We start from the raw sequence: 25,699 nt of genomic DNA, 5'->3' as shown, positions 1-25,699 counted from the left end.
TCTCCTTCAGAACAAGAGCTCTTCCTTAGAACTCCATCCGAATGACTGCAAGTGCATTTTATGATGGATGCGGATGACTGTACAATACACCACCTTCAAAGACTACCCCTGGCTTCTTCAGAATCATGCCTAGAACACCCATTTTGGATTTCTCTGATGTAGACTCTCTACCAAAAGGGTTTCAATCTAGAGTTGACATCCTGGCTCTGGCTTCCCTCCATCCCAGCCTCTAGATCAAGTTCTGGATCTCAACTCTCTTACTCTGCTCTATCCTTCTACTGTTAATAGAGTCCTGTCCCATTGTATTCTGAAATATGATTATCACCTCTGGAACATACAATTCAGTCATTCAATGCACTAATTTAACTCTCAAAAAGTGATTGTTTCCAATCAAATGTGCAATTACCGAGAAGTGACAGAACTATACTTTTCGCTTTCTTAAATGAATCAGGTAAATACTTGAAACAAACAACAACAACAACACAAAAAAGCCCACCAGAATCTGGTGGGTTTTTCTAATCTATAACTTTAACAAAAAGTAAAATATTTTCTGCTAATTAAAGCAATAATATGTGAAGATATAGTAAGAACATAAATCTTATATCTTTAGGAGATGACTATAACTGTTGAATATTTCTTCATAATTTGTGCCAACATAAATTTGTCTTGCATTTATACTCATTGAGTGTGAAATGCATCAAATTACAAATTTAAATATGTCTAATTGTGTGCAGTTTATATTTTGTCATCTGATTTTCCAAATACAGCATAACCACACAAATGAATAGTTATAGATTTTGCATATATATCTTTTTAAACATCAAAAGTTCTCAATTTATTATAGCATGAAGGGAAAATGACTCATAAGAATTTCATAGCCTTAGAGTTCTGAGTGTTTAAATACAAGTAGTCATACCTTTTTTAATAATTCCAGTTGAGCAACACTAAAAAAAATTTGTTTTCATATTAGTTAGGTAACTGAAATGTCTTGTAATAAATGACCTACCTGACAAATCTTTTAAAAAGACAGAAGTTCAAATATCATGATTATTATTTTAGAAAGTTAAGAAGCATGTAAACCTAAAAGTATAATTCCACTCTTGACATTTTTTTCAACACAATATTAATACCCTAAATATGTCACTCTTTCTCATTATATATTCCATATAAGAAAATTTTGAGAAAGATTTTTATTTCCTTTGACACAATAAAATGGCCCTTGTTTTATTTTTATCTTACTGGAACATTATTTGAAATGCTTTACCATTAAGCTCAATTATGATTTTTTTCATGAAAAGAATATTCTAATTAGAGCAGAAAAAAATAATTGTCCCTGAATGTTCTCTTTGAAATGACCCACCAGAAACTTAAAACACTAATCTTTTTTTTTTTTTTTTTTTTTTTGCGGTACGCGGGCCTCTTACTGTTGTGGCCTCTCCCATTGTGGAGCACAGGCTCCAGACGCGCAGGCCCAGCGGCCATGGCTCACGGGCCCAGCCGCTCCGCGGCATGTGGGATCCTCCCGGACCGGGGTACGAACCCGTCTCCCCTGCATCGGCAGGCGGACTCCCAACCACTGCAGCACTAGGGAAGCCCTAGACAGCAAGTTCTTTTAGACAGCAAGTTCTTTTAGACAGAGTTCAAGGGTTCTTCCTGAGTCTTATGGGCCTTGATTGTTTTCAGCTCAAAATAATCCACATGCCAGAGTGGAACATTCTAGGGTGGCCTGTTTTGAACACCATCAGAGACAATTTAGGTGGTTGGTAAAGTGAAGGAAGAGCAAGATCATGAAGAATGATTGCAGGAAATGGTGCCCTTCAAATTATCCACAGAAAGTGGAGCAAAATTATTAGAAGGATTTAAATTAACTGCATACATGTACAAGGATGCAAGACCTCTGTTCATGTTGTAGTGCTATGATGTCTTGATTTTAGGGGCACCTGAAACCACTCTACTGATGCTGGCCCAGTTAGAGGCACTGACTGTGCTGGTCCTTGCCCATATATTCCGGTTGGGGTGTCAGACAACAAATAATTAAACGCATAATTACAAATAGCCCTGGAAGGAAAAGAAACATGGCCACCTGTTTCCGCTGCATCCTGTAAAAACCACCATCTTGACATTTATTTTGCTATATTTAACTTCAGACATTTACGTTGGACTATCCCCAGCCACACTGTAAACCTCTTCTTGGGAAGAACTCACTCAAGTATATTCTAACATCTAACACAGAGGTTAGGAAGTAATTAATATTAAATGAACTGGGCTGGTTTTTACAGTTCAGTTCAGATCCTGGGTCTGTGGTTACCGCTTGTGTCCCCATGTGAACATGAAGCCGGCCTCTTTATTATTTTTTTTTAATCTTAACCTGAAACACCAGATCTTTTCCTTAGATAAATGTGAATTTCAGTCTATCACTATTCTCACAATCTTAAAATTAGCAGGGTGTAAATTAACGAGATTTCACCAAAATATATTTCGGGCTGGGAAAGAATTCCTGTGTCCTTCCAAATAAAGGCTTGCTTAAAAAATCAGCTGTTAATTTAGATAATTAATGTTCTGTAGGTTTAAACAGTGTCTCTCACATTCATCATTGCTGATGATATCAGACTTTTGAAAAGATTCACCTTTTTGACACCAGAAGTGTTAAAATGTGAGGCCAGAATTAGCTAAGCAGTAATAAGGTGATAATTGCTAAGTGTGAAGCCACACAGACAATGCATTTAGAAAAACACTAGCACTTTGAGAGTGAACTTACAGTGCTCAATAATACCTATTCTTTCCATCTGTTTAAGTGATTTTTTATCTTTTGAATTTCTCTCAAAACTAGAAGACATCAATTTGTTTTGCACATTACAATGCTACAGGTAGACTACAATGGACTAAGCCTCATTTCTGTAGCAAGCCATTTCATTTATGCTCTACTAGTAAAATCTGTTACAGTAAACACATGTGTTCAGTGGGGACCAAAGTTATGAATTTGAGTCTCAATGGTGGCAGTCTTTTCTCATTAGACCAGTGGTTCTGATATTTCACTAGACATTAGAATCATTTGAGAAGTTTTTAAAAAATACTCATACACAGGCTCCACCCATAAAAATTGACTCGGCTAGTGGAGATGAGGCTTGAGTATTAGTATTTTTACAACCCAATCAGAAGATGCGCAGAAGACCTAAATAGACATTTCTCCAAAGACATAGAGATGGCCAAAAGGCACATGAAAAGATCCTCAACATCACTAATTATTAGAGAAATGCTAATCAACACTACAATGAGATATCACCTCACACCAGTCAGAATGGCCATCATCAAAGTCTATAAACAATAAGTGCTGGAGAGGGTGTAGAGAAAAGGGAACCCTCCTACACAGTTGGTGGAAATGTAAATTGGTACAACCACTATGGAGAACAGTATGGAGGTTCCTTAAAAAACTAACAATAGAGCTATCATATGATCCAGCAATCCCACTCCTGGGCATATATCCAGAGAAAAAACATTGTTCAAAAGAATACATGCACCCCAATGTTTACTGCAGTGCTATTTACAATAGCCAAGACATGGAAGACCTAAATGTCCATTGACAGATGAATGGATAAAGAAGATGTGGTATATTTATACACTGGAATATTACTCAGCCATTAAAAAGAATGAAATAATGCCATTTGCAGCAACATGTATGGACCTAGAAATTATCATACTAAGTGAAGTCAGACCAACAAAGACAAATATATGCAGAATCTAAAAAAAGTATGCAAATGAACTTATTTACAAAACAGAAACAGATTCACAGCCTCAGAAAACAAACTTATGGTTACCAAAGGGGAAAGGTTGGGGGGAGGGATAAATTGGGGGTTTGGGATTGACATATACACACCACTGTATTTAAAATAGATAATCAACAAGGACCTACTGTTTCTCATAGGGAACTCTATGCAATATTCTGTAATAACCTAAATGGGAAAAGAATTTGAAAAAGAATAGATACATGTATAACTGAATCACTTTGCTGTACACCAGAAACTAACACAACATTGTTATTCAACTATACTCCAATATAAAATAAAAATTTTTTAAAAATATCTAAAAAAAAAAATACTCCAAAGGGTATTTATTGCACAGACAGGTTAGAAAATCATATTAGACTTTGACCTTTACACTGGGAATATATTTTATCTATAGCTATATTTGACTTACAATTGTGCTGAGCACTTATATCAAATTTCAGTTTTATGAAAAAAATCCATGAATTTCTGAAAGCAGGAATGTCATCTAAAAGTTAGGTGATTCTTTTTCCCTCACCATAGGACTTTTATTTGTCGATTACTATAGGCTAACTCTCACCCTCTGCTGCTTGGTTTGTGAACTGTAGGCATCTAGGGGCTAAGAACTACTTGAGCCCTGATTTACATCTTTTTTAACACAACATAGTCACTACGTATTTTTAAAGTCCTCTTACTAATAGAATCTATTACTAAAATAGAAATAGAGAAAATAAGAGTAAGTATTGAGCTAGAGTAAGGGAAAAGAATTTAACAAAAAGAAGAAACTGAAATTGAGAGTAAATCCAATTAACAACTCAGCAAACTGAGTGATTAAACTCTTAGCTTTATAAACAAATCATTTGAGATTTAACTTACTTTTGCATCAGTTAAGATGCAGTTAAGATTTTGCATAATAGCCAACGTTTCCACAATTTGACCTATCGCTGAGAAGCACAGAAAATTAGTAATTCTGAATATATCAAGAGTCATATTATATTCATATCCTTTAAGCCCAATAATTCCACTTAGAAAACTTTTTTTTCCAATGGGGAAAAAAGGTCTGTACAGTTGAATTTGAACAGCTTAGAAGTTAATCATCCTATAACTTAGAGTTGGCCCTACATGTGTGCGGATTCAACCAACCACGAACTGGGTAGAAAGTAGTATTTACTATCAAAAAATCTTCGTATTAAGTGGACCCACAGAGTTCAAACCCATGTTGTTCAAGGGTCAACTGTACATGAAAGTAGTCATGGTACAGTTATGTTGAGAAAAAAAAATCCAAACAACCTTCAGTAAAGGAGGCTTGGTTGATTAAATAAATTTATATCCAAGGAAATAAATATTATCCCACCCCTTGAAATACCAAGTATGAAAACTACATAGCAGCAGGAAAACTGATTATGGTAACTGGTAAAGCAGAGTATATTATTTCAAATGATGACTGCAATTCTGCATAAAATTGCCTAGGCATTAGAAGTTAATATACATTGAAGTAATATGATACGATGGTGTTATGATAGTTGACTTTTTAAAAATTTTTCCTTCTTTATATGATATGATATTGTTTTACAAAATTTAAAATATTCCTTGGCAAGCCTTATCTCATTCAGTCCTTCAGTCTTCTTGATACTAGTACAGTGTGGAGCACCCATGTGTCTTAGTAATTGTTTATATTATACTCCTTGCTTCTTAGGTACTATCTGTTCTGTCTCTACCAACTTTGGTTATTGCATCATTATATTATTCATTAGACTGTTTTTCCCACTTTATTAAAGTGGTAAGTTATTTTGGTATTTTAATGTGGATATATATGTAATTAGTTCTGCAATTCAATAATGAAGTCTCAATTAAAATTTGCCATCACATAATGGCTTCAATGAAATGATGAGAAAAGAATGTTTGACTTCTAACAAATACACATCAATTTAGAATTTTTTTTTTTTAGTAAGTTTGTTTAAAGAAAAGCAACTCATCCAAAATGAATTTTTTAATTTGCTCATTTCTTTAATCAGACTCTGGGTTTTCTCTTATGGGCCCCCAAGTGTCTATTTCTCTTTTCAGTATAGAGGATTAATATCTCATTTTCATTTATTTAAAATTTGTTGACTTGTGGGAGTTGGGAACTCTGTATTTGACAGTTCCAATTAAACATTAATTTCAACTAATTGCAATTTGAAGAATTTGTTACTATGAAATTAAAAAGCTCAGCAGTGAAACTGACAGAATTTCCTTTGCTTCTCTATGATAAGTCAAATTATAGAAATGTTGACTGCTATCTAATGCAAAATCTTGTTTCCATGAGAAATATTTTCATTCCCAGCCACCAGAAAGCGTATGACCTTTAATCAAAGAAAAACTGAAGACTGACAACTGCAATTAAATAATCCAGATTACAACACCCATATGAGTTGATTGTGCTTTGGATCAATCCTCTCCGGTGATCAACTGATTGGATGGAGAGGTGCAGAACCCTGAACTATTTTATGTTTTGAACATATATTTCAATGCATGTATTTTTAAGCTTCAGAGATGAAATATGTCCAAATACTTATCCATATGGAATTATAGTTCCAAAAGATTCTATTTCAAATCTGCACAAATTCCACTTGCCAAAGACCTCACAGGACCATGCCCACCATTTATGCTTGGGAACTATATTCCTCCCACAGATGGAGCAACAAATATTAAAATACACACACATACCCTTTCACTCATTCCTGCTCTCACATACAATACAACACAGCCCATCTTCCTGGTCACAAATGTTTGTTTTCCTTCCTTCGGCATTCAAAAATTTTCACCCTTTCTCCAAGAGAAATTACCCAAGCAACCTTCCAATCACAACCTTGATCTCAAAGTCAAAGATCTCATATCTATGTCAGATCTCAATACACCTTCTCTTGCTCCAGAAGCTACGTACTCAAAAGGCAAGTAATTTATACTCTCCTCCCTCACCCACCCAATATACTATAGTGAAACTAGGACAGGAAAACTGCAATAAAAACTTCCATGTAGAAAAGAAAATCGAAAATACTTATGAAATCTAACTTTGCAGATGTTTCAAGGAGCTCCTGTTCTGCTCATGGGGAATGCTCCTTTATCCGGCCTGGGTTCTCCTCCCTGATAATAGCTGCCTAGTCTGTAGTTCTCCATGGTCTTTGTTCTCTAGGTGGTCCTTTTGCATTATTCACCGTGTCCTTATTTGAATATGGCTCTGGACGTTAATCCTTCTCAGGTGTGGACAGCATGCCCAGCCAGCTCCATGTCTGAGAAATTTGGAGGAATGAAGAGTTCTTTCAAATCCTGATAAATCAGTCTATTTTATCCCAGGCTGGAAGCTCATTTGCCAGCGTATCTTTCACAAAAACAAGTCCTTTTTTCTTTTGATTCCAGCAAATACCACAGGTCAGTTGTCCCATCTGCAGTTCTCTGGGAGACATTCTATTGTCTCTGAGCTACCTGCAGTTGCCTCGAATCTGTGGGATGTTCTGAGAGAAGCACAATCTCATTCTCTTCTCCCTGTGCCATTTTGTTCAGCTTCAAGGATTTATACAAAATGACATTAATTAAGAGCTTTTAGCAACAGGTTTGAAGGCCACACTGTTGAATTGGTTCTTGCCTAAGCTTAATCTTAATTGATGTTCATTGTTCAAAGCCATCCTCAGTTTTATGTATTACCATTTGCAAATGAAAATCAGACCCTGGCAGTCACAGAACTACTTAAATTTCTGTATTATCTTACATATCTTTTCGAAAATTCGACAAGTCTTTTCTGAGTTCATCTCTCTCTTAGGCACTTGTCAAACACACCAATAGCAAACAAGAAATACTAGCTACATACCTATTCATCTAAAAACCACAAGCTCATTCTGTCCATCATCAGCTTTCCAAGGTATTATAGGATATAATGTACCAAACCTTTCAAGACTCCATAAAATGCGTTGCCATCATTCTAACCTCCAATAAGTTTTCTCACCACCTACTTCTGGCACTGGAGTCAATGCAATATAAGCTGACCATACCAGTCAGCTTTAGCTAAGTTCTCCTATAGCAACAAACAAATCCAAAATGTCAGTGGCTTATCACAACAAATATTGATTTTTTTTTACCCATGTGGATCCATTTGGGTCAGCAAAGGCTCTGCTCCATATCCTTTCCACTTCAGAATTCACACTGAGAGGATGATGTCTACTTTGCGCCTGCTGGCCTCATGACATGAGACAAGGCAGAAAAGACACATGGGAAAAGAGGCACAGCAGAGCTCTGTTTGGGCTCATAAAGCCCCTGATGGTAAGTGGCACACGGAGCTTCTGCTCGTCAGGCAAAGCAAATGTCACATGTGCCAAGCCTGATGATGATGTGAGAAGAATGATTCTCCTACAGGGAGGGGCAACTAACAGAATTCTTCTTAAAACCACGGCCGTTTTTAAAATTACATGATTAGATGGCTGTATCAGATTTTTGGGAACTAGTACTTTATTAGCCCTGGGAAACTGTGTATTATCACAATTTCCTTGCTGATGATTCAGTCCCAAGCAATTTCTTAAAGCCTATGTTGGCAAACACAAAGGTTATTTACCACCACTTGCAACAAATGCTTTTATATCAAAACTATTCAAAAGAATAATGACTATGATGAAAATAAAAACCCAAAACCACTCTACATTCCTCTCCTGAATTACTCTTCCACAGTCCAGCCTCACCACCCACGCACACCATTAAAAACTACATATATGTCTTCATAAAAAGAGACATCAAGGATGAAATGCCCACGGACAAGTCAGCCCTAGTGAGATCAGGGACGATGTAGGAGCCTCACTGGTCCAATCATTCTATTTTCCTGTGATGTTATGAGATTAGAAAATCTGGTGTGCTTGACTGGGATAGTTTTTTTTTTTTTTTTTTTTTGACTGGGATAGTTTTGATGAAAAATTAAACCTTAAAATGGGGACGGTGTTCTGTTACTGAATTACCCCTTGGAAAAACAATTCCGTTTTTTTTTTAAATTTCCAACTGTTTGGCATTATCTGCAAATAGTCTCTCTAACCCGGGAAGTAATTATTTTTGCCTCAAAAGTTGTCCGCTAGAAGCAGATGCCGTGCCTGGAACCCCATCTGAAGTAATTGCCGCCATGGGGTGGCAGACGCTATCACGCTGACAGTGGAGACCGCTTCTTTCAAGAAAAATCTCTTTGTTGTCTGTAATTGCGGCTGAAATCACACCTCCCTGTTGCAGGTGTACTGTCAAGGTATCCCATTCTTAAACATGCCATAAACCATTAGCAAGTTGACCTTTCACGACAAAGCAAGATGCCTACATTCTTTAAACATCAGAGAGCGCTGGGGAGAATGATATATCATAACATGTAATCACAACATACACCATGTTTCTATAATATATAGAATTAAAGCTTAAAACTTAAAACACCAAGTTGTTGTGTTTTTGTTTTGTTTTGTTTTTTGCGGTACGCGGGCCTCTCACTGTTGTGGCCTCTCCCATTGCGGAGCACAGGCTCCGGACGCACAGGCTCAGCGGCCATGGCCCACGGGCCCAGCTGCTCCGCGGCATGTGGGATCTTCCCGGATCGGGCACGAACCCGTGTCCCCTGCACCAGCAGGCAGACTCTCGACCACTGTGCCACCAGGGAAGCCCAACACCAAGTTTTAATGACACCTATGGTACCATGCCTCCCCACACGACCAAGCTAAAACATACCTGAAGCGATAGGGCACACGTAAAAAATGCACTACTAACACTACAAAAATGAGCATGTTGTTTACATAATAGTTTCCTCTCCTTACACTTACACTTTTTTGATTTCAATTTTTAAAAATGTGAAGTTTTTACCTCAAGCAATGCCATATGCTAATAAAGAAAACGCTTTTTCTATGCTATGAAATGCGATTTTGAATCTATGTGACATATGTTCCACTTATAAGATACCTTATTTTCCTTTTGGTTGAGTCCCCATTTTAGTTCTTCTACTTGAAATCTCAGTTTCTTCACTTCGGCCTCATTTTGATCCATGAGGTTGTTGACGTGGGTCATTTCTGCCGTCTTTGCCTGGTGCTGCCTGCTTAGTTTATGGTAGGCATGTTGAAGGTCCAACAGTTCCTTTTAAAAGAAAACAGGGATTCCATTATTTGTAGTTTCCTCTGATAAAGTCAGAAGAATGGCAACTTGTTTGGAAAAAATAGAAAAGCACTTTAGGAAGAATTCAGATTAGGCATCCGGAACTCTACATTTCTGCAATTACATATTATGATTCGCATATAACTATAGGTGGAAGTGTATTTCTGTGTGGCTAAAATACAGTGCAACTCTTTACGTGCTTGAGGGAATGACCCATTTTTCATGTTGTGCAAATTTAGTTTTTATGTATGCTTTCCAAAAGAGGACTCTCATATCCATAAATGAAGAATAAAATATAATAAAAATAAGTACAAGAAGAACTGTTCATCTGCTAAATCAGCCTAAGTATTAAAAGTTAGCAGACTATCTGCTTTTAATTATTTTTCTTAAAAAAAATGTTTTGTGCTGCTGTACTCATGCCGTGAAAGGCACCCTCCTGAAACCACACGAATCTGGCTCAGAGACCTGAAGGGGCTGACCCTGGGGAAAATCCAGAGTGAATCCACCATGAAGTGACTGGATCTCCAGTCAATCTTGTTATAATCAACATTCTACAAGACATGAATTGACAGGTTACATTAATTGGCCTCAGATTTCTTACAGCTGCATATAAATCTACAATTATCAAAAATAAAAGTATAATGAAAAGAAACACATCAAGATGCTACTCCTCACGTCTTCAGACTGGCAAGATTATGTGTGATAAAATAATCTGTTGGTAAAATGTGAAGAAACTGAGATTCATTCATGGAAAAACGTTGAGAAAACTATTTAACATGAAAAATGCATTAAAACTCCAACCCGGCCATTCTACTTCCAGGACTGTGTCCTACAGATACACACACAGTTGTGTGAAATGCTGTATGCATGTGGACATGTAGCACAGCGTTATTTTTATGTTAATAGTGAATGATTGGAAATGAAGATCATCGTCATAATATCATATGGAGCTGATTAAATAAAAAGACATTAAGCTTTTTGATGCTTAAACTATAATATGGCAGCCTTTTGTATAATGATATCTCTCAATATTCTATTAAGTCAAGCAAAATGCAAAATAGTGTGAAGCCTAAAAAAAATAAGCTGAAGTGAATTTTTTTTTAAAATAAATTTATTTATTTAATTTATGGCTGCGTTGGGTCTTTGTTGCTCTGCGCGGCTTCTCATTGCGGTGGCTTCTGTTGTTGCGGAGCACGGGCTCTAGGTGTGTGGGCTTCAGTAGCTGTGGCTCGAAGGCTCTAGGGCACAGGCTCAGTAGTTGTGGCGCACAGGCTTAGTTGCTCCACGGCATGGGGGATCTTCCCGGACCAGGGATCGAACCCTTGTCTCCCGCATTGGCAGGCGGATTCTTAACCACTGCGCCACCAGGGAAGCCCTAAAGTGAATTTTGATATGACACCATTGATTACTGGTAGCCTCCTGGTCTCTATGAAACACAGAACTCCAACCAAACAGGTAAATGTCCTGCAGATGTGAGAAGAGGGTGTGGACTAGAGCGCAGGACCTGGGAGAAATTGCTGACCACTCTCAGGAAGCCAGGAGGAGGAAAAGGCAGAGGAGGGCTCCCACGCCCACCAGCCACCCACCACGCCTCCATGGCAATCTATCAAATAACTGAGAGATTCCTGAAATCTTGCTGCTGTTCTGAAAGCCCTGGCCCCCATAAGAGTCAGAATCACAACCATTGGTATTTAAACCTGAGCAGTGCCGAAGGGCAGCTGGGAACAGGCAAACTTGGACAGGCAGCTAGACCCCAGTTGATGGGACAGGCTCATGGTCCCTTCCCTTGCCTCACAGTAACAGTGCAGTTTACGGCTTCATGGCACTGTTTTATCAAATTACATCACAAACCACATTTAAAATGCAAACAGATTTCTCCTTTCTTCTCTTCAGAGTACAATTTTCCAATGCCACATTATATACCTTATGCTTTCACAGAAAGATATGCAGTAGGGAACACAATTCTATTATTTGGAATGACAATGGAGCATTTAATGAAAGATTTTCTTGATCTGGCAAACAAAGAATTTGCCACAAAAGTAATGCAGAGCTTAATGGAAGAGTTATAGCAAATCTATAAAATGATGGCTTTTCCTCAGGAATTATGCAACTACCTAAAAAACCTTTGTGGGGCTTCCCTGGTGGCGCAGTGGTTGAGAGTCCGCCTGCCGATGCAGGGGACACGGGTTCGTGCCCTGGTCCGGGCAGATCCCACATGCTGCGGAGCGGCTGGGCCCGTGAGCCATGGCCGCTGAGCCTGCGCGTCCGGAGCCTGTGCTCCGCAAAGGGAGCGGCCACAACAGTGAGAGGCCCGCGTACCGCAAAAAAAAAAAAAAACAAAAAAAAAACCTTTGTGATTTAGTACAATTATTTCTCAGATAGTCAATGCTTTGACTTTAGGCTTGTACAATTCACTTAGATTGGTTTAAATGGAGCTAAGTAAACAAAAAGAACCTTTGAGATGTGCATATAGGAAGGGAGGGAGGGAGGGAGGGGGAGGGAGGGGGAGGGAGGGAGAGGGAGGAGAGGAGGGGAGGGAGGAGAGGAGGGGAGGGAGGAGAGGAGGGGAGGGAGGGGGGGAGGGAGGGAGGGAGGGGGAGGGAGGGAGGGAGGGGGGAGGGGGGGAGGGGGGGAGGAGGGAAGGAAAATCATTGCTGTTTGTCAGTACCAATTCCACCCCAAGCATGTGTCATCCTTGTAGGCAGACCTCTAGCATTCATGCTCTACTGCATGGCCATTTGCTCAGGGAGGGCCACCTTATTCTCAGGCCCAGGAGGTGGATATGTGTTAGCCAACGTCTGTTCTCTGTGAGTGGTCCCCAAGCCTGCAGCATCAGCATACCCTGAGAACTCCATCCAAGATCTACTGAATCAGAAGCTCAGGAGTTGAGGCCCAGCAACCTTGGGTTTAACAAGCCCTCCGGATGTTTATAATTCAACATAAAGTCTGAGGACCACTAGTATATGCCAACTGTAGTAAACTTTACTCTTGCCAGTAAATGTTTTAGGAAGGTAGATGGAACCTAACCGAGCAATGAAATATGAGACGTCTCCTTGGGTGGGAGGAGGTGATCTAGGATTTTTAAGCACTTAACAATATACAAGGAAGATGTATGCCTGGAGGTACTGATACAACAGTCTGGGCCAATAGGAGAATCATGCTTACAACTGAGGTCCGCAGACCTGGCCTGGCCTTGGGCACATTTCATTACGAGAAAATATATCAAACTGTATCTATAGCCAAATGTATTTTAATTATGTTCATAGGATACCTTTTACCTTCTATTCTAAAAAGATGAAAACTAGATTTCAACATAGGAGAAAAAAAATTATTTCGTTAGTAAGGATATTTAAAAAAAAATCAGTTTAGGGTGAAAGAGATTAGTATTAGCCAAGTACCTACTATCACTGAACTCTTCACATACCTTCTCTCTCTTGTCTTTTCTATTTTCCCCATTCAGTCTCTGAGAGGCTATACACATTGCTTATGGCCAAACTAGCTGTAAGTTACTCCTCCTTTTTTCATTGTTTCAAAACAATATCCTGGCTGGCTTTAACCTTGTTAGCAGGCCTTATCTTCTAAGACTTCACAGGTTCTTTGACATTTTAATCCATTAGTTCATCAACACCCCAATTTTACTTTCAGGAGAGAGATGGATTTCTTCCTTAATTCTCAAAGCTATGACCTTTGCTACTATAGACTCATTTTTTTGTCATTCTTGTGATGAGATTCCCCCCACCCCCAGTTCTTTCTTTGAATGCACATTACAGTAGAGGCACTTAGGGTCACAAACCATAATCCCCTGTATATGTTTTGTTTGATGCTTTTATCTGAAATCTCAATTTCCCCTGTAGCTTACTTACAGACCTCCAGTTGGAAGGCATCCAAATAGATGTTCATTTAAAGAGTTAATAATTTGCATATAAAAAGAGAATAAGTCAATAATAAAGATCCATATGGATTTTTAGAGCAAGCTTATTCTAATATATTTTTAATGGTAGAAATACATAAAACCATGATGTGATATATTTTATTTTGGCAGAGAAAAATCTGAATAGAAATTAAACATATAAAAAATATACAGTACTAGAGAGTATTTGTCAGTATGTGATCCTCTATAAATCCAAAGCTATAAAACTGAACAGTAAATATAATTCACAATCCTTTTATAAGTTGATATGAATAATAATGTTGAATCGATATAGAAAATAAGCATATACAATGTGTTTGTATATGGATATTTCTGATAGAATAACATTAGTTCCTCAAATAGATTGACTCTGTTTCTAGTGATGTGAAGAATTTGATAGCAGGTTTTAAATTCTGTGTATGGCTTATGAAATCATGCATTAGTTTATGCTCTTGTAAGTGAGAATATTGCTTTCTACCTAGAATTAATATTGTAGCCGATACATGAAGTGCTGAAGCTTAACTGATTTTGATTGTGCCAAGCTGCCAGAACTAAAGTACATTTTCTTATCATTTTAAATGACATCATGAAACGCTGGTTAAAAATGAATCAAATAAGTTTATATGCATCAATTTGAAGGAAAAACAAAATGACATACAGAAAATTTTAAAGTATTAAAGTGTTATTATATATGTTATTTGTTTGTTCAATTTTTTAAAAAATCCGTAGAAAATTAGAAATTTTGGCATCTGTAATTTCAAAAATGCATGACAATACTGTACTGTTATGTAGAGAACCTGAAATTCTCAGTATAATATGAGTCAACTATATTTAATAAAGAGAAACACATAAAATTGGAAATAACTAGCTCATGGTCTGTTGATAGCCTTGTTAGACTCCAGCTGTGAGTAATAACACTATCAACAAGGGCAGATTTTCTCTTCTCAAAAGTTGACTCAGGCACATTGGGTGGTTATTACGATCAAATCCATCTACTTGAATAAAGAACTCGCAAGCTCATCCAAATTAAGTGCATTAGAAAAATATCTTGTACCACCTACTTATAAGGATAAATGTCAATCTCTATATCTTCAATTCTGACCTGTCAGATAATAGCTTTAAAATGAGAACATTTTTGTGGTCTTAAATGGCATCTTCAGAGAGTTCATTTAATATCTTATATGTTAAGTATAGAGTGATGTTAGTGCTCGTTGTAGACTTGACACATTATCAGTGATTCAAGGAGCATTTACTGAGTGTCTACCACGTGCCATGTAGACTGGCTTCTACATTCTATATATAAAAGCAAACAAGGCAGACACAATTTTTAACCTCACAGACATTAGAACCTAGTAGAGGTAATAGATTAAAGGCAATTAAACAAGCAAATTTTCCCATTGTGACAAATACTAAGAGATAATCCAATGAGCTAATAAGATAGGGAACTGTTTATGAAAGGTGAATGATAAGCAGGGAGGACATGTTGAGAGGGGATGCTGTCCTGTGCCCTGCAGGTTCTCCTGCAGGATGAGAGGATGTATTTCACCGGTTGCTGGAAATGTCTGATCACAGCCCTTTCCCCTTGGCTATAAGAAGCCTCCTTCCTGGGACTTCCCTGGTGGCGCAGTGGATAAGACTCCACACTCCCAATGCAGAGGGCCTGGGTTTGGTCCCTAGTCAGGGAACTAGATCCCACACGTATGCTGCAACTAAGAGTTCGCATGCCACAACTAAGGAGCCCACCTGCTGCAACTAAGACCCTGCATGACCAAATAAATATTTTTAAAAACCCAAAAAACAAAAAACAGCCTCCTTTCTAACTCCACACCCCCTTCCTGGGGCAGCCTGGTCATTTTAGAAGTATGAAGGAACTGCTCTTCTCACCTCAATTTGGGACAGCTCCAAAGATCTATGCCAGCTTCAGAGGTATCCAGAGGTATTACTATTATCACTTCTCCCCAGTCCTACTTCTCCCTCTGCCCTTTGCTCTCTGGCCTCTTTCCCCATGGGTGTTGTACTCCCTAATAAACTTCCTACATTTTGATATCTGTCTCAGAATATGCTACCCAGGTAGCACAAATGCCAACATCATGTCCCATGGCTGTCACCTGGGGAGATCTATCCTATAGAATTAAATATCATAGTACAAACACCATGGATGGAAAATAGATGATGGAAACTTTACTAAGAAAAAAATGTGCAAAAAGGGTGCAAAGCCACAATATTGTGGCTACATTGTGGCACTTATATCGTGTGTGTGTGTGTGTGAGGCCCATAGACTATCACACATTGGAGTTTGTGTTTATTCAATGCCATTTGTGCTTATTCAGTACCATAGATACATAAGCAATTGACCAAAAAAAAAGTTTGTTGAGCATCTACTAATCTCTCATATAATCAGTTATGTCAATATTCCCAATAATATTCAAGTTTTTTAGAAAATATAAAAAAGCTTCATTAACTTTAAATTAAGTCCTACTTTCCTCATCTGTAAAATGCATACAATAGCAATTTCATAGAATTGTAACCTTCAAAAGACACAATATGTGTAAGTCATTTGTGATACATTAATTAAACGTAACAGGATAGGTAGAAAAACTGGCTAGGATAGTTTAGTTAGTTAGTTATCAAATGCAGTAATAAGGTGAAGTGTCAGTAATCCAGAGTAGATAGAGCATCTCAGCAAATGCCACCATGGACTGGGTTCTCTTTACCTTTCTGCTTTGTCACCCTTAGCTCATACGTGGTCTTTGTCCTTAAACTTGATGTATTATAATCCCCAAATATCTGCTGAATCTTGCTGGGAAGGAAGTAGGAAGGGAACGAGCAAGGATAGAAGTGGTTTTCTCCAAGTGAAACTTTGCCTTTGTGTTGATAAGGCAACCTCTCAATGTTATGTTTTCGGGAAAAAAAATGCAAAAAAATTGCACAAAATATTGAGCAGAATAAAAATATATAGTAAAAATCAGACATGTTGTAAACAAACTGAGAAACAACAAAGGCCAAGAGATATTATTACAGCACAGACGGATTGTGGGAAATAAAAACGTATAAAGAGAGGAACTAATAGTAAACTTATAATCAGCGACAACAAGAAGCCTTATTAAATCCAGTAATGTCTTCAGTTGCTGAGTAACCTAGAATTCTAAGCCCAGCTAAACTAATATGCGAGAGGCAGGGCAAAATCAATTTTTTTTTTTTGCGGTACGCGGGCCTCTCACTGTTGTGGCCTCTCCCGTTGCAGAGCACAGGCTCCGGACGCCCAGGCTCAGCGGCCATGGCTCACGGGCCCAGCCGCTCCGCGGCATGTGGGATCTTCCCGGACCGGGGCACGAACCCGTGTTCCCGCACGAACCTGCATCGGCAGGCGGACTCTCAACCACTGCGCACCAGGGAAGCCCCAAAATCAATTTTAGTTTTAGGCAGAGGCAGGATTTTCCATCCACATATTCTTGATGAAAGAACTCAGGATGTTCTCTAGGAAGTTATCTTTCTACAGATCTTTGAATTCATCAAATCCTTTCCTGTCTCAAAGTATTCGGACATGCTTTTCCTTTCGCCTACAAAGAGCTTTTGCAACTCTACACTCACGTGGCTCCTAATTTACATTCAGGTCCCAGTTTAAATAGGATTTCCTGTGAGACGCTTTCTTGATTACTCAAATGTGAATAATGGTTCACAGTATTATTTTTAATTATCATTCAGATACCTGTTCATTTCCTTTCTAGTCTTTATTGCATGTTGAAATTTATACCTGTTTGTGCATTTACTTAAGATTGCTTTATCCTACTAGTCAATATATATTTAATGCACCTATATCTGTAGAGTAGAAACAATTTAGAGTTATGTGGAAAAGTGAAAATTAATTAGTTGTCAGGTCCATAGAAAACTGGAGCGCTAATTGTAAAATTTTGGAAATAATGAATATACAATGCAAACTTTAGAGAGAGAAAGCTGTTTCTAGCAGAAAAAATACGATCTCAATTTAACTACAAAAAGATATATATAAAGATATATATATCTTTGTATATGGCAAGCAATCAATTCAAACTGTTGGATAAAGCATACGGATATTATCTGAGGAAAATTGAAGGAATGAATTATTAAGGATAAAAATAATCTATTGATACAAGTACAAAAAAATGAATTGATGAAGGATTGGTCTATTGGTAAACAAGCAGAATAGTATAGAAAAACTATGAGCCAGCCTAAAGAAAATTTTAAAAAGAACACCTTGAAAATATACAAAATTGGAAATGAATTGGTATTTATATCAGATTAATAAAATAGGAGTAGTTTTGTTAAGCCTTGCCTTTCAATGGGACACTGAGACTAAAGTCCGCCTGATGGAATGTGGAAGGAACTGGTTTATAGCTCTTCTAGCTCTAGCAAGGAGATATCCCATGGGAACTTCCGTGATGTCCCACTTCCTTACCTAAGTACCTAGAACTGAAGGGCTACAAGATGACGAAGCTAAAAGCTGACAGTTACAGATCCCTGAGTCACCACATGGAGAAGAAACACCAAGGAGAGCCTCCTGGCTTCACTGGATTAAGAAATGAGCAAAAAATAAACTTGTATCAGCTGCAGAGATCCGGAGTTTGTTGTAGTGCTTTATCCTTACTAATAGTCTAGCACAATAATATTAGGTTACACCAATTGACATGCTTAAAAAACATTTTGATTGACTAATTCACTGGCAGTTTCAGTGCATAACAAAGGTTACTAGGCTTTTAGTCATTTTTAAATTGACTCATTTTACAAAAAGATGTCTGTCTCTCAGATACACCATCAGGGTCATAGGGACAGAGCTTTTTTTGGTCTTTTCCTTTTAACTGTATAGTTCATCAATTATCTGTAGTGTGTTAAATAGTGCCTGGACATTGAAGGTGCTCAACAAATGATAAATGAATATATGAATAAATGAATATACTTACAATATGTCTTACTGATTGGTGAAGCAAACAACAAAATGTGTTTATGATTCTAGATTGTATGCAGGCTGGATTGTACTGTGCACAGGAAAAGGAAGAGTCTCTTTACACTCATTTCCTTTTAACAGCAAGCATTCATCACCAATTCAATCTACACATAATAAAGTTTTGTAATAGTTGGCAATACGTTAAAATAGTTATATAGTACATATCCTGACTCTGTGTGATATTTAAAGATTTCTAAAGAATTGCAAATACGGCTATTAACCCTACGGCTAAACCATAAGTTGCAAGTACAATTTAGTACTCATACAGCATCCTTTGTCTCCAGAGAACATACAAATATTAAGTTAAACCCTGAATTGTTAGTCACCAAAATTGTAGATGGAATCAGAAGTTCTTTTTCTATTTTCCAGGCTCGGCTCCCATGGGGGGAATAGAGAAAGAGATCATTGACTCACACTCAGCGGGGAATGCATCACTCCCACACAGTTTTTTCTTAAAGCCATGCACACTTAGCTAAGTAATGCTTTATAACCAAACTTTCCAACCTTCTCTCTACCCACACTGAGAAGAGCCCTGTAATTGTACAAAGCTACAAATGTTCAGAGAAAATACTTTTCTGTGGAAAATATTTCATTTCATTTGATAAATCAGGGTTTCTCCAGGTCCTCCGTGCAGCCCTTTTACATGAAAGTGGTTCTGCATACAGCAAACTCTCCTGACAGATAAGGGTATTGCTTTTGCTCATAATTCTAGGGAAATAAATAATTTAAATAAAGTACATAGATTTGTGTGTTGAGTTTGACAGACCCAATAGCCAAACAATTCCTACTTCCATTCATGGAAAAGAAAGAGCAGAAGGGTCAATAAAGGCGAGAAAAAGGAAGTGATCAGAAAGGCCAATAGAAATAAAACCACAGTGAGTGTTCATAAAAATTAATAGGAAATAATCCAGAGATTAAGATAAAGATAGAAAAAATTCTCAGAAGAGGAAATATAATAATCCAAGAAATGAAAAAATATTAATAAGGATATCGATATAGAAATGGTAAGAAATACACTCTCATATACCACTGAAGGAAAATGTAAATTTTCATGACATTAAGATAATTTATGAAAATATATCATCAGTTCTTACCTCTGTCCTAGATTTTATAACAAGAAAATTATTCTAGGAAAATACTATATATATATATATATGTATACATATATGTGTATATATATATGAATATATATATGAATGAAAGTTTTATGTTCAAAAATAGTCACTATGCATTATATCTAACAATAATATGTTAAAAAGTAATCTATATGATCGGACCCTTACTGAGTAAATTATAATTAATCCTTATACGGTAATATTATAAGCCCTTAAATTATGTGCGAAGAATTTTGATGATGCGACAATAATGAGGCTATATAATGTGGAATAACAAAGCACAGGCACAATTTTATGTACATGACTCCAATTATGTATGTATGTATGTATACACCACAAAAACACACAGTAACAAGACATGCATGAAATAGGGTTTTTACTTTTGTCCAGTTTTACGTAAGACCTCAACACTGAACTCCTCTCCTTCTAAAACAAATGACAAGAAAAATAACAAGAAAAATAAAAGTGTGGTAGAAACCTGGTCCTGCACCCACTAGGCCCTGCCCACCTGGAGGGTGTGTAATGGGCGGATCATAGGTGGACAGGGAGACCCTGGGAAGGCCTGTTATCTGAGCCCGGGGGCAGTTTCTCTCCTCTGTCCTGGGAAATGGAATGGAGTTACCTGCCCCACATGAAGACACATCAATTTTTCCAGAGAAAAACCTTAAAAGTGTCACCTGGTGTTTGGGGGACAGACTGATTCTTCATTCATACTAGAAAAAGGATAAGCAGCCTGTTGCTATAGAGCAGGGAGGTGGTGCTTCCCTGGCAATTGCCTGCCCTTTCAGAATTTCTTGGAACAGGAAGGCATAAATGTTTGGGGGTGAGTCTGAGTGGCCCCTGCAGAGAAGAGCTGGATTTGCATCATTTAAAAAAAGTCCCCCACTTTAAAGGACCAGTCGGGTGGGCGAGATGACACCAACAGAAGAATCCCACATGGAGTGGATTCTGGGAGAGCTCAGGGTGATGGTAGGTCAGGGGCTGACTGAAGAGGCACTGCGGCAGAAGGGGCTGGCCTGGAGCACCATGCCTGAAACCACTCCAATTCATAGGACTGCTCCCTCCTCTGTCCTCTCTTCCAGCCCTGAGAAGTAGAAGAAAGCCTATCTAGTCGGGGCGGGGGTGGTGGTGGTGGTGGGGCAACGTAGGGAGGAGGGAGCAGAAGATCCCATCCTCACTGCCTGCCACCTGGTCTGATGCCAAACTGCGGAAACACAGAAGCTTCGACCCTGAGGTCTACAAACGGAGGGGATTTAACAGAGCATTTTCCATCTACTGGACACGCCCTCAGAGATACAAAGTGCACGTTGTAAGAAGGAAGTGGTTTCCTCTTAACTCATTTCTGTATCTTTTTCAGCGCCTGCAATGTGTAATATTACATGTGGATGATGTTTCAAAAGGAGTATATCAAGTTGAAAGACGAACTGTTGATGTAGAAAAGATTGAAAAGGGTTTTTTTGCTATTGCATTCCTAAAAATATTGTATAACTTGTTATTAAATAAATATTAACCTCTAAAATGTTACTCTTTCCTGGAATACAAGTGGACCATCATTTTCGACAGAGTATTTGCTTTGGGAACAAGATGAGAGATCACAGGTGTACAGATTGAGTGTGCCTTTTACTTTCTGTTGAAATAACCAAACTTAGATCTAGAACCCCAAAGCTAACTCAGTTTTCCAATTTGATCTGAGAAAGATCGAGCATATTTTATTCACAACCTCAGATTGTCTCAGAACTCAGGAATTAAACACCTATTCATAGCATTTATTAACATTTAATCCTCCAGATCGCCTCTATATCCAGAAATAATTATCTGTTACCTATATGAAATTATCAAAACTACCCTATAGGTTAACGTTAATTGGCACATTAAGGTGATCTCATAGGGAGTCTGGAAATATCAACCAGTTTAATGAGTGAAAAATTAAGGCACACAAATAAATCCTTCAGTGTAGAATAACTGAACTGCTTCTCTCCTCTCATTGTGTTGGTGTTTACAAAAGAGAAGCATTAGAAGCCACAGTTAGGTAAAACATTAAAATCAAATTAGGAAAACAAATAAGTTAGTTCATCTAAAACTAAAAGTAAGTATCCCCATACCTAATTTCCAAGGGTTGCCTCTTGTACAAAGTGGGTCCCTTCGTGGTTGCCGGCACGAGTCATGAATTCAACAATGTGGTATTGCGTGGGTTAAGGAATGGAGTTTCTCAGGGAAACAGCAAGTTGGAAAGGTTGGATTCACAACAGAAAAAAAGGCATGGGTCCCACACGTCAAGGAAAACCTCCAGAGCTAGAAACACTGTTTGGATGTGTCCTCCAGTCAAGGGACGGCCCTTCCTCCTGCTCTACTTAGCCGTGTCTGGCAGTTGGAACCTGGGTGCTGCCTGTCGACACAGATAGTAAGTACCAGTTGCCCAGAACCTGGAACGTTTGGGTGGCTCACAGAGAGCCAGTTGATAACTTTTGAAAATGTAGTGAGCCCTGTGTTACATGTGTGACACATTCCTGGCCAAGGGAGCTCACATTCTACTAGAAAAATGAGATGAGTTAAAATACATGAAAATAGAATATGGTGAGTGCTGTGTCAGGGCTGGGAATGGCTGCTATAAACACAGTTGGAGAAAATCCGAGTGACTTTCCTACACGGAGAACTTATTCTAACTCCTGTTATTCATGTTAAATTTACTTGTGTCACTGGTAGTTGCTATCATCTCATTTGCTCTTTTTAAATTTTGATGCTAAAAACAGGAATTTAAGAGACTTTAACATCTGCCATCCCTACCTGATAAATGTCCTTTATTTGTACATGTTCTTATCATCTTATGAACAGGCCTAAGTCTCAGGAGGGAAAAAGTGATTCTACAAATATGTTTTTGATTCTTTTTTTTGTAACTTTAAGTATCCTCCCAAGTTCATAATTGAAAATTAGGCCACAGACATTGTTTGTATACTCTTTTTATATTTTCATGCTATAGCTATTCAATAAAAATCACTCATGCAAAGCTTCTGTAACAAAATTTAAATATAATCCTTTACATACAAAATTGAACAGGGTTAAAAGGTCCTATACTAAACATTATACAAAGCATTCTGGGCTCTAGATACTGCTTCATCTGCTCTGTTTATATGGCATATCTTAAGTATACATGCTCTGAAAATACTTTGTCAACTACCTATATTGTCAATAGACTCAATATTTATAATTTCAATGGAATTCTGTTCATCATTTTTAAATAAGTGAAATATATTAGTGGTTATTTCAGTCTGTATAAGCCCAAGTGTTACACAGATACTAACACGGTCTAACACAATGGCAAGAAAGAGTTTCTTCCACCATGAAAATGGTATATTTCTTCCAAAGGCACAAATGCACTTACAGATGCAAAAGTAAGGCAATGAAAAATGCAATTCTGTTATACAAGAAGGCAATTTTCTTCTAAATTCCTTTATGTGGAAAATTTTCTTGAAATGCTATAAAATCAATATAATTGGAATTCATTTTGATTTGATTATGACTTTGTTATTATTCAGAATAATTTTCCCTCCTTCAAAAATACAGCTGTAATTATTCCCCAGTTAATAATTGTACAAGATCAGTTTCGTATCATCCAAAAATCAGATGACTAATTATCTAGCATTTTGTTAAATTAACTTCAACTTGTATATATGAAATCATGCTTATTTTAAGCCTAAAAAAACCAGTGAACAAGTTTCCTCTTATCAATAATAAATGTTAGCTTCTAGTAAACATCTGGTAATTGAGTATGTAAGGTGATACATCATAATAAAAAATTTTTTTCAGACTTTTCACTTCAAATCATGAAAGAAGAGGACTTGGTTATTATGCGTTTCATGCATAGTTGAGAAAAAATATGCATATTGTTGCATATGTAGTTGAGATGGATCCAGTCCATCTGGTCACAGGCTTGTAAAATAAGAAAAGTTGAAAACGCTTGTGTTCAAATGTCCAGCTACCCCCATTTTCTGTGAATTTTATAGGGTCAGTTCATCTAAGGTTAGGGATAAACTATCCCTGCAGTTTCATCAAACCATTTGGTCCATTAAGACTTGACTTTAGCTGCCAAATGACATTTTCCCCTGCATAATACTGTTTGGCATCTGCATTGATCAAATTAACTGGTCACTTGCCAAATGTCCACTTCACTTTGGCATGTAGATAAAGACTATGGGAGTGAGAGAATGATTTACTAAGTGTCTGAAAGAATTTATATATTCACCCTACTTAAATTATACTCAAAAATAACAATCACCCTTTAGCGTTCCTCTCAAATTAATGAATACTTCCAATTATAAGGAAAGAATACTAAAAATGGAAATTGAATAATCTAGACACAGATGATAAAAGCACTTATTTTAAAAACTATATTTTATTTATGGTGCAGATCTTTGTGGTTTGTGATGCTAACTAGAAAAGACATGAAGACATTCTAAACTTTCTATAGAATAGTTATGTACAATTTTGAAAGAAAATAGACATATATAAGATACATTACTGTGATTTTTCACTAGGTTCTTAGTCATTTAAAAAATGTTATTCATTGGTACTATTCTCAAGACACTGTCTATTTCTTATGGAAAGAAACTGTAATCTAGAAGGAAAGATAACATATTCTAATGACTAAAATACAAGGAAAGCAAATTGTCCCTGTAACCAAAAAAAAAGGAACCTATTTGCCAGTCCTATCCATATAAAATTAAAATATAACTACCTAGCTTTTACTAAAAGTAAAAACGTTTAAGTGTACTAGAAAATAAAAATTGCATTGAGATGCAGATGGAGAAGAGATTTAGATACATCTGTTGTCTTTTAAGAGGGATACACAGCCCAAGGGAATGTGTCTGGTTATAGTAGAAAGAAGAAAACATCACGACTAATGCGTTTAGATACATACATGTGTATTGTGTGTGTAATTCTTCAAGTTACCATATACATACATACACACACACATGTATGTACTAATTCTGATACATCATAAATTAAATTACCCATATACTGGACTTAATGTTTTCTTACACTGTTGGCGATGAACGAGGACAACATTTTTGAGATATTGGACTATAGCAATTAAGCATCATATGTTTCAACCAGAGAAAATTTTGCAAGAAGTTTTCTCTAGAATAGGTTATAATCTTACCAACAGATAATGGTGATATCTCACACCACATTACCTCTAGCTCACTGACTTTGTTTTTCGTCCTCAAAGGAATCTCCTTTCTGTTTGAAAAGTTCTGATATCCCCACTAATTTTTCTAAATGATTCTAGATCCTACTTCTTCTAGAGCTCCAGCTTAAATGTCACTTTCTCATCTCCTGGTCAGGAGGAACAGGTTATGATATAATCTCAGAAGTCTCTGTATTGGTTCTTTAATACACTAATGAAACAGCAAGTTTCATGAGGCCAAGGTTCTCATGTGTTCTTTCACTGTCTAGTTCTTTTGTTGCCAAGTTCTTTCACATAACACAGAAATAGTTATTATAGGCACTAAAAGATGCTTGTTTTCTTAATGAGTTAATGGCTTAGTCATAATAAATCTTGATTTCAAATCTCTCTGGTCAACAGGTCCTAACTGTTGAGTTCAACTATTCCAGTATTTCCGTGTCAGCAGTTCTCTGGCTGTATCAAGACCTCCAAACCATTTGTCAACAATCTATACTTTTTTCTTTACTTCCCTGTTGCCTTCATATCAATTCTTAACCAGCAAAAGTGCAAATCAGTTCAATAAAACTTCTCCCTCGTAAACAAGATTCTTTTCCTGAGTCTTTCTCACCATTT

At 37.3% G+C, this 25,699-nt stretch overlaps 1 protein-coding gene across 1 annotated transcript in view; it reads right to left on the bottom strand.

The window, feature by feature from the left end:
* Positions 1 to 25,699, bottom strand: part of CCDC102B (coiled-coil domain containing 102B) — a gene marked incomplete at its 5' end in the record, with an annotated part of 224,382 nt that overhangs the window by 16,922 nt on the left and 181,761 nt on the right. The window contains 1 exon segment of the mRNA XM_082668129.1: positions 9,708 to 9,878. Within this exon segment, the coding sequence (XP_082524255.1) occupies positions 9,708 to 9,878 (171 nt within the window).

This window comes from Grampus griseus (assembly GCF_964374135.1).
Source record: "Grampus griseus genome assembly, chromosome: 12".
NCBI classification, from domain to species: domain Eukaryota; kingdom Metazoa; phylum Chordata; class Mammalia; order Artiodactyla; family Delphinidae; genus Grampus; species Grampus griseus.
This window is presented reverse-complemented; position numbering and strand designations above follow the sequence as displayed.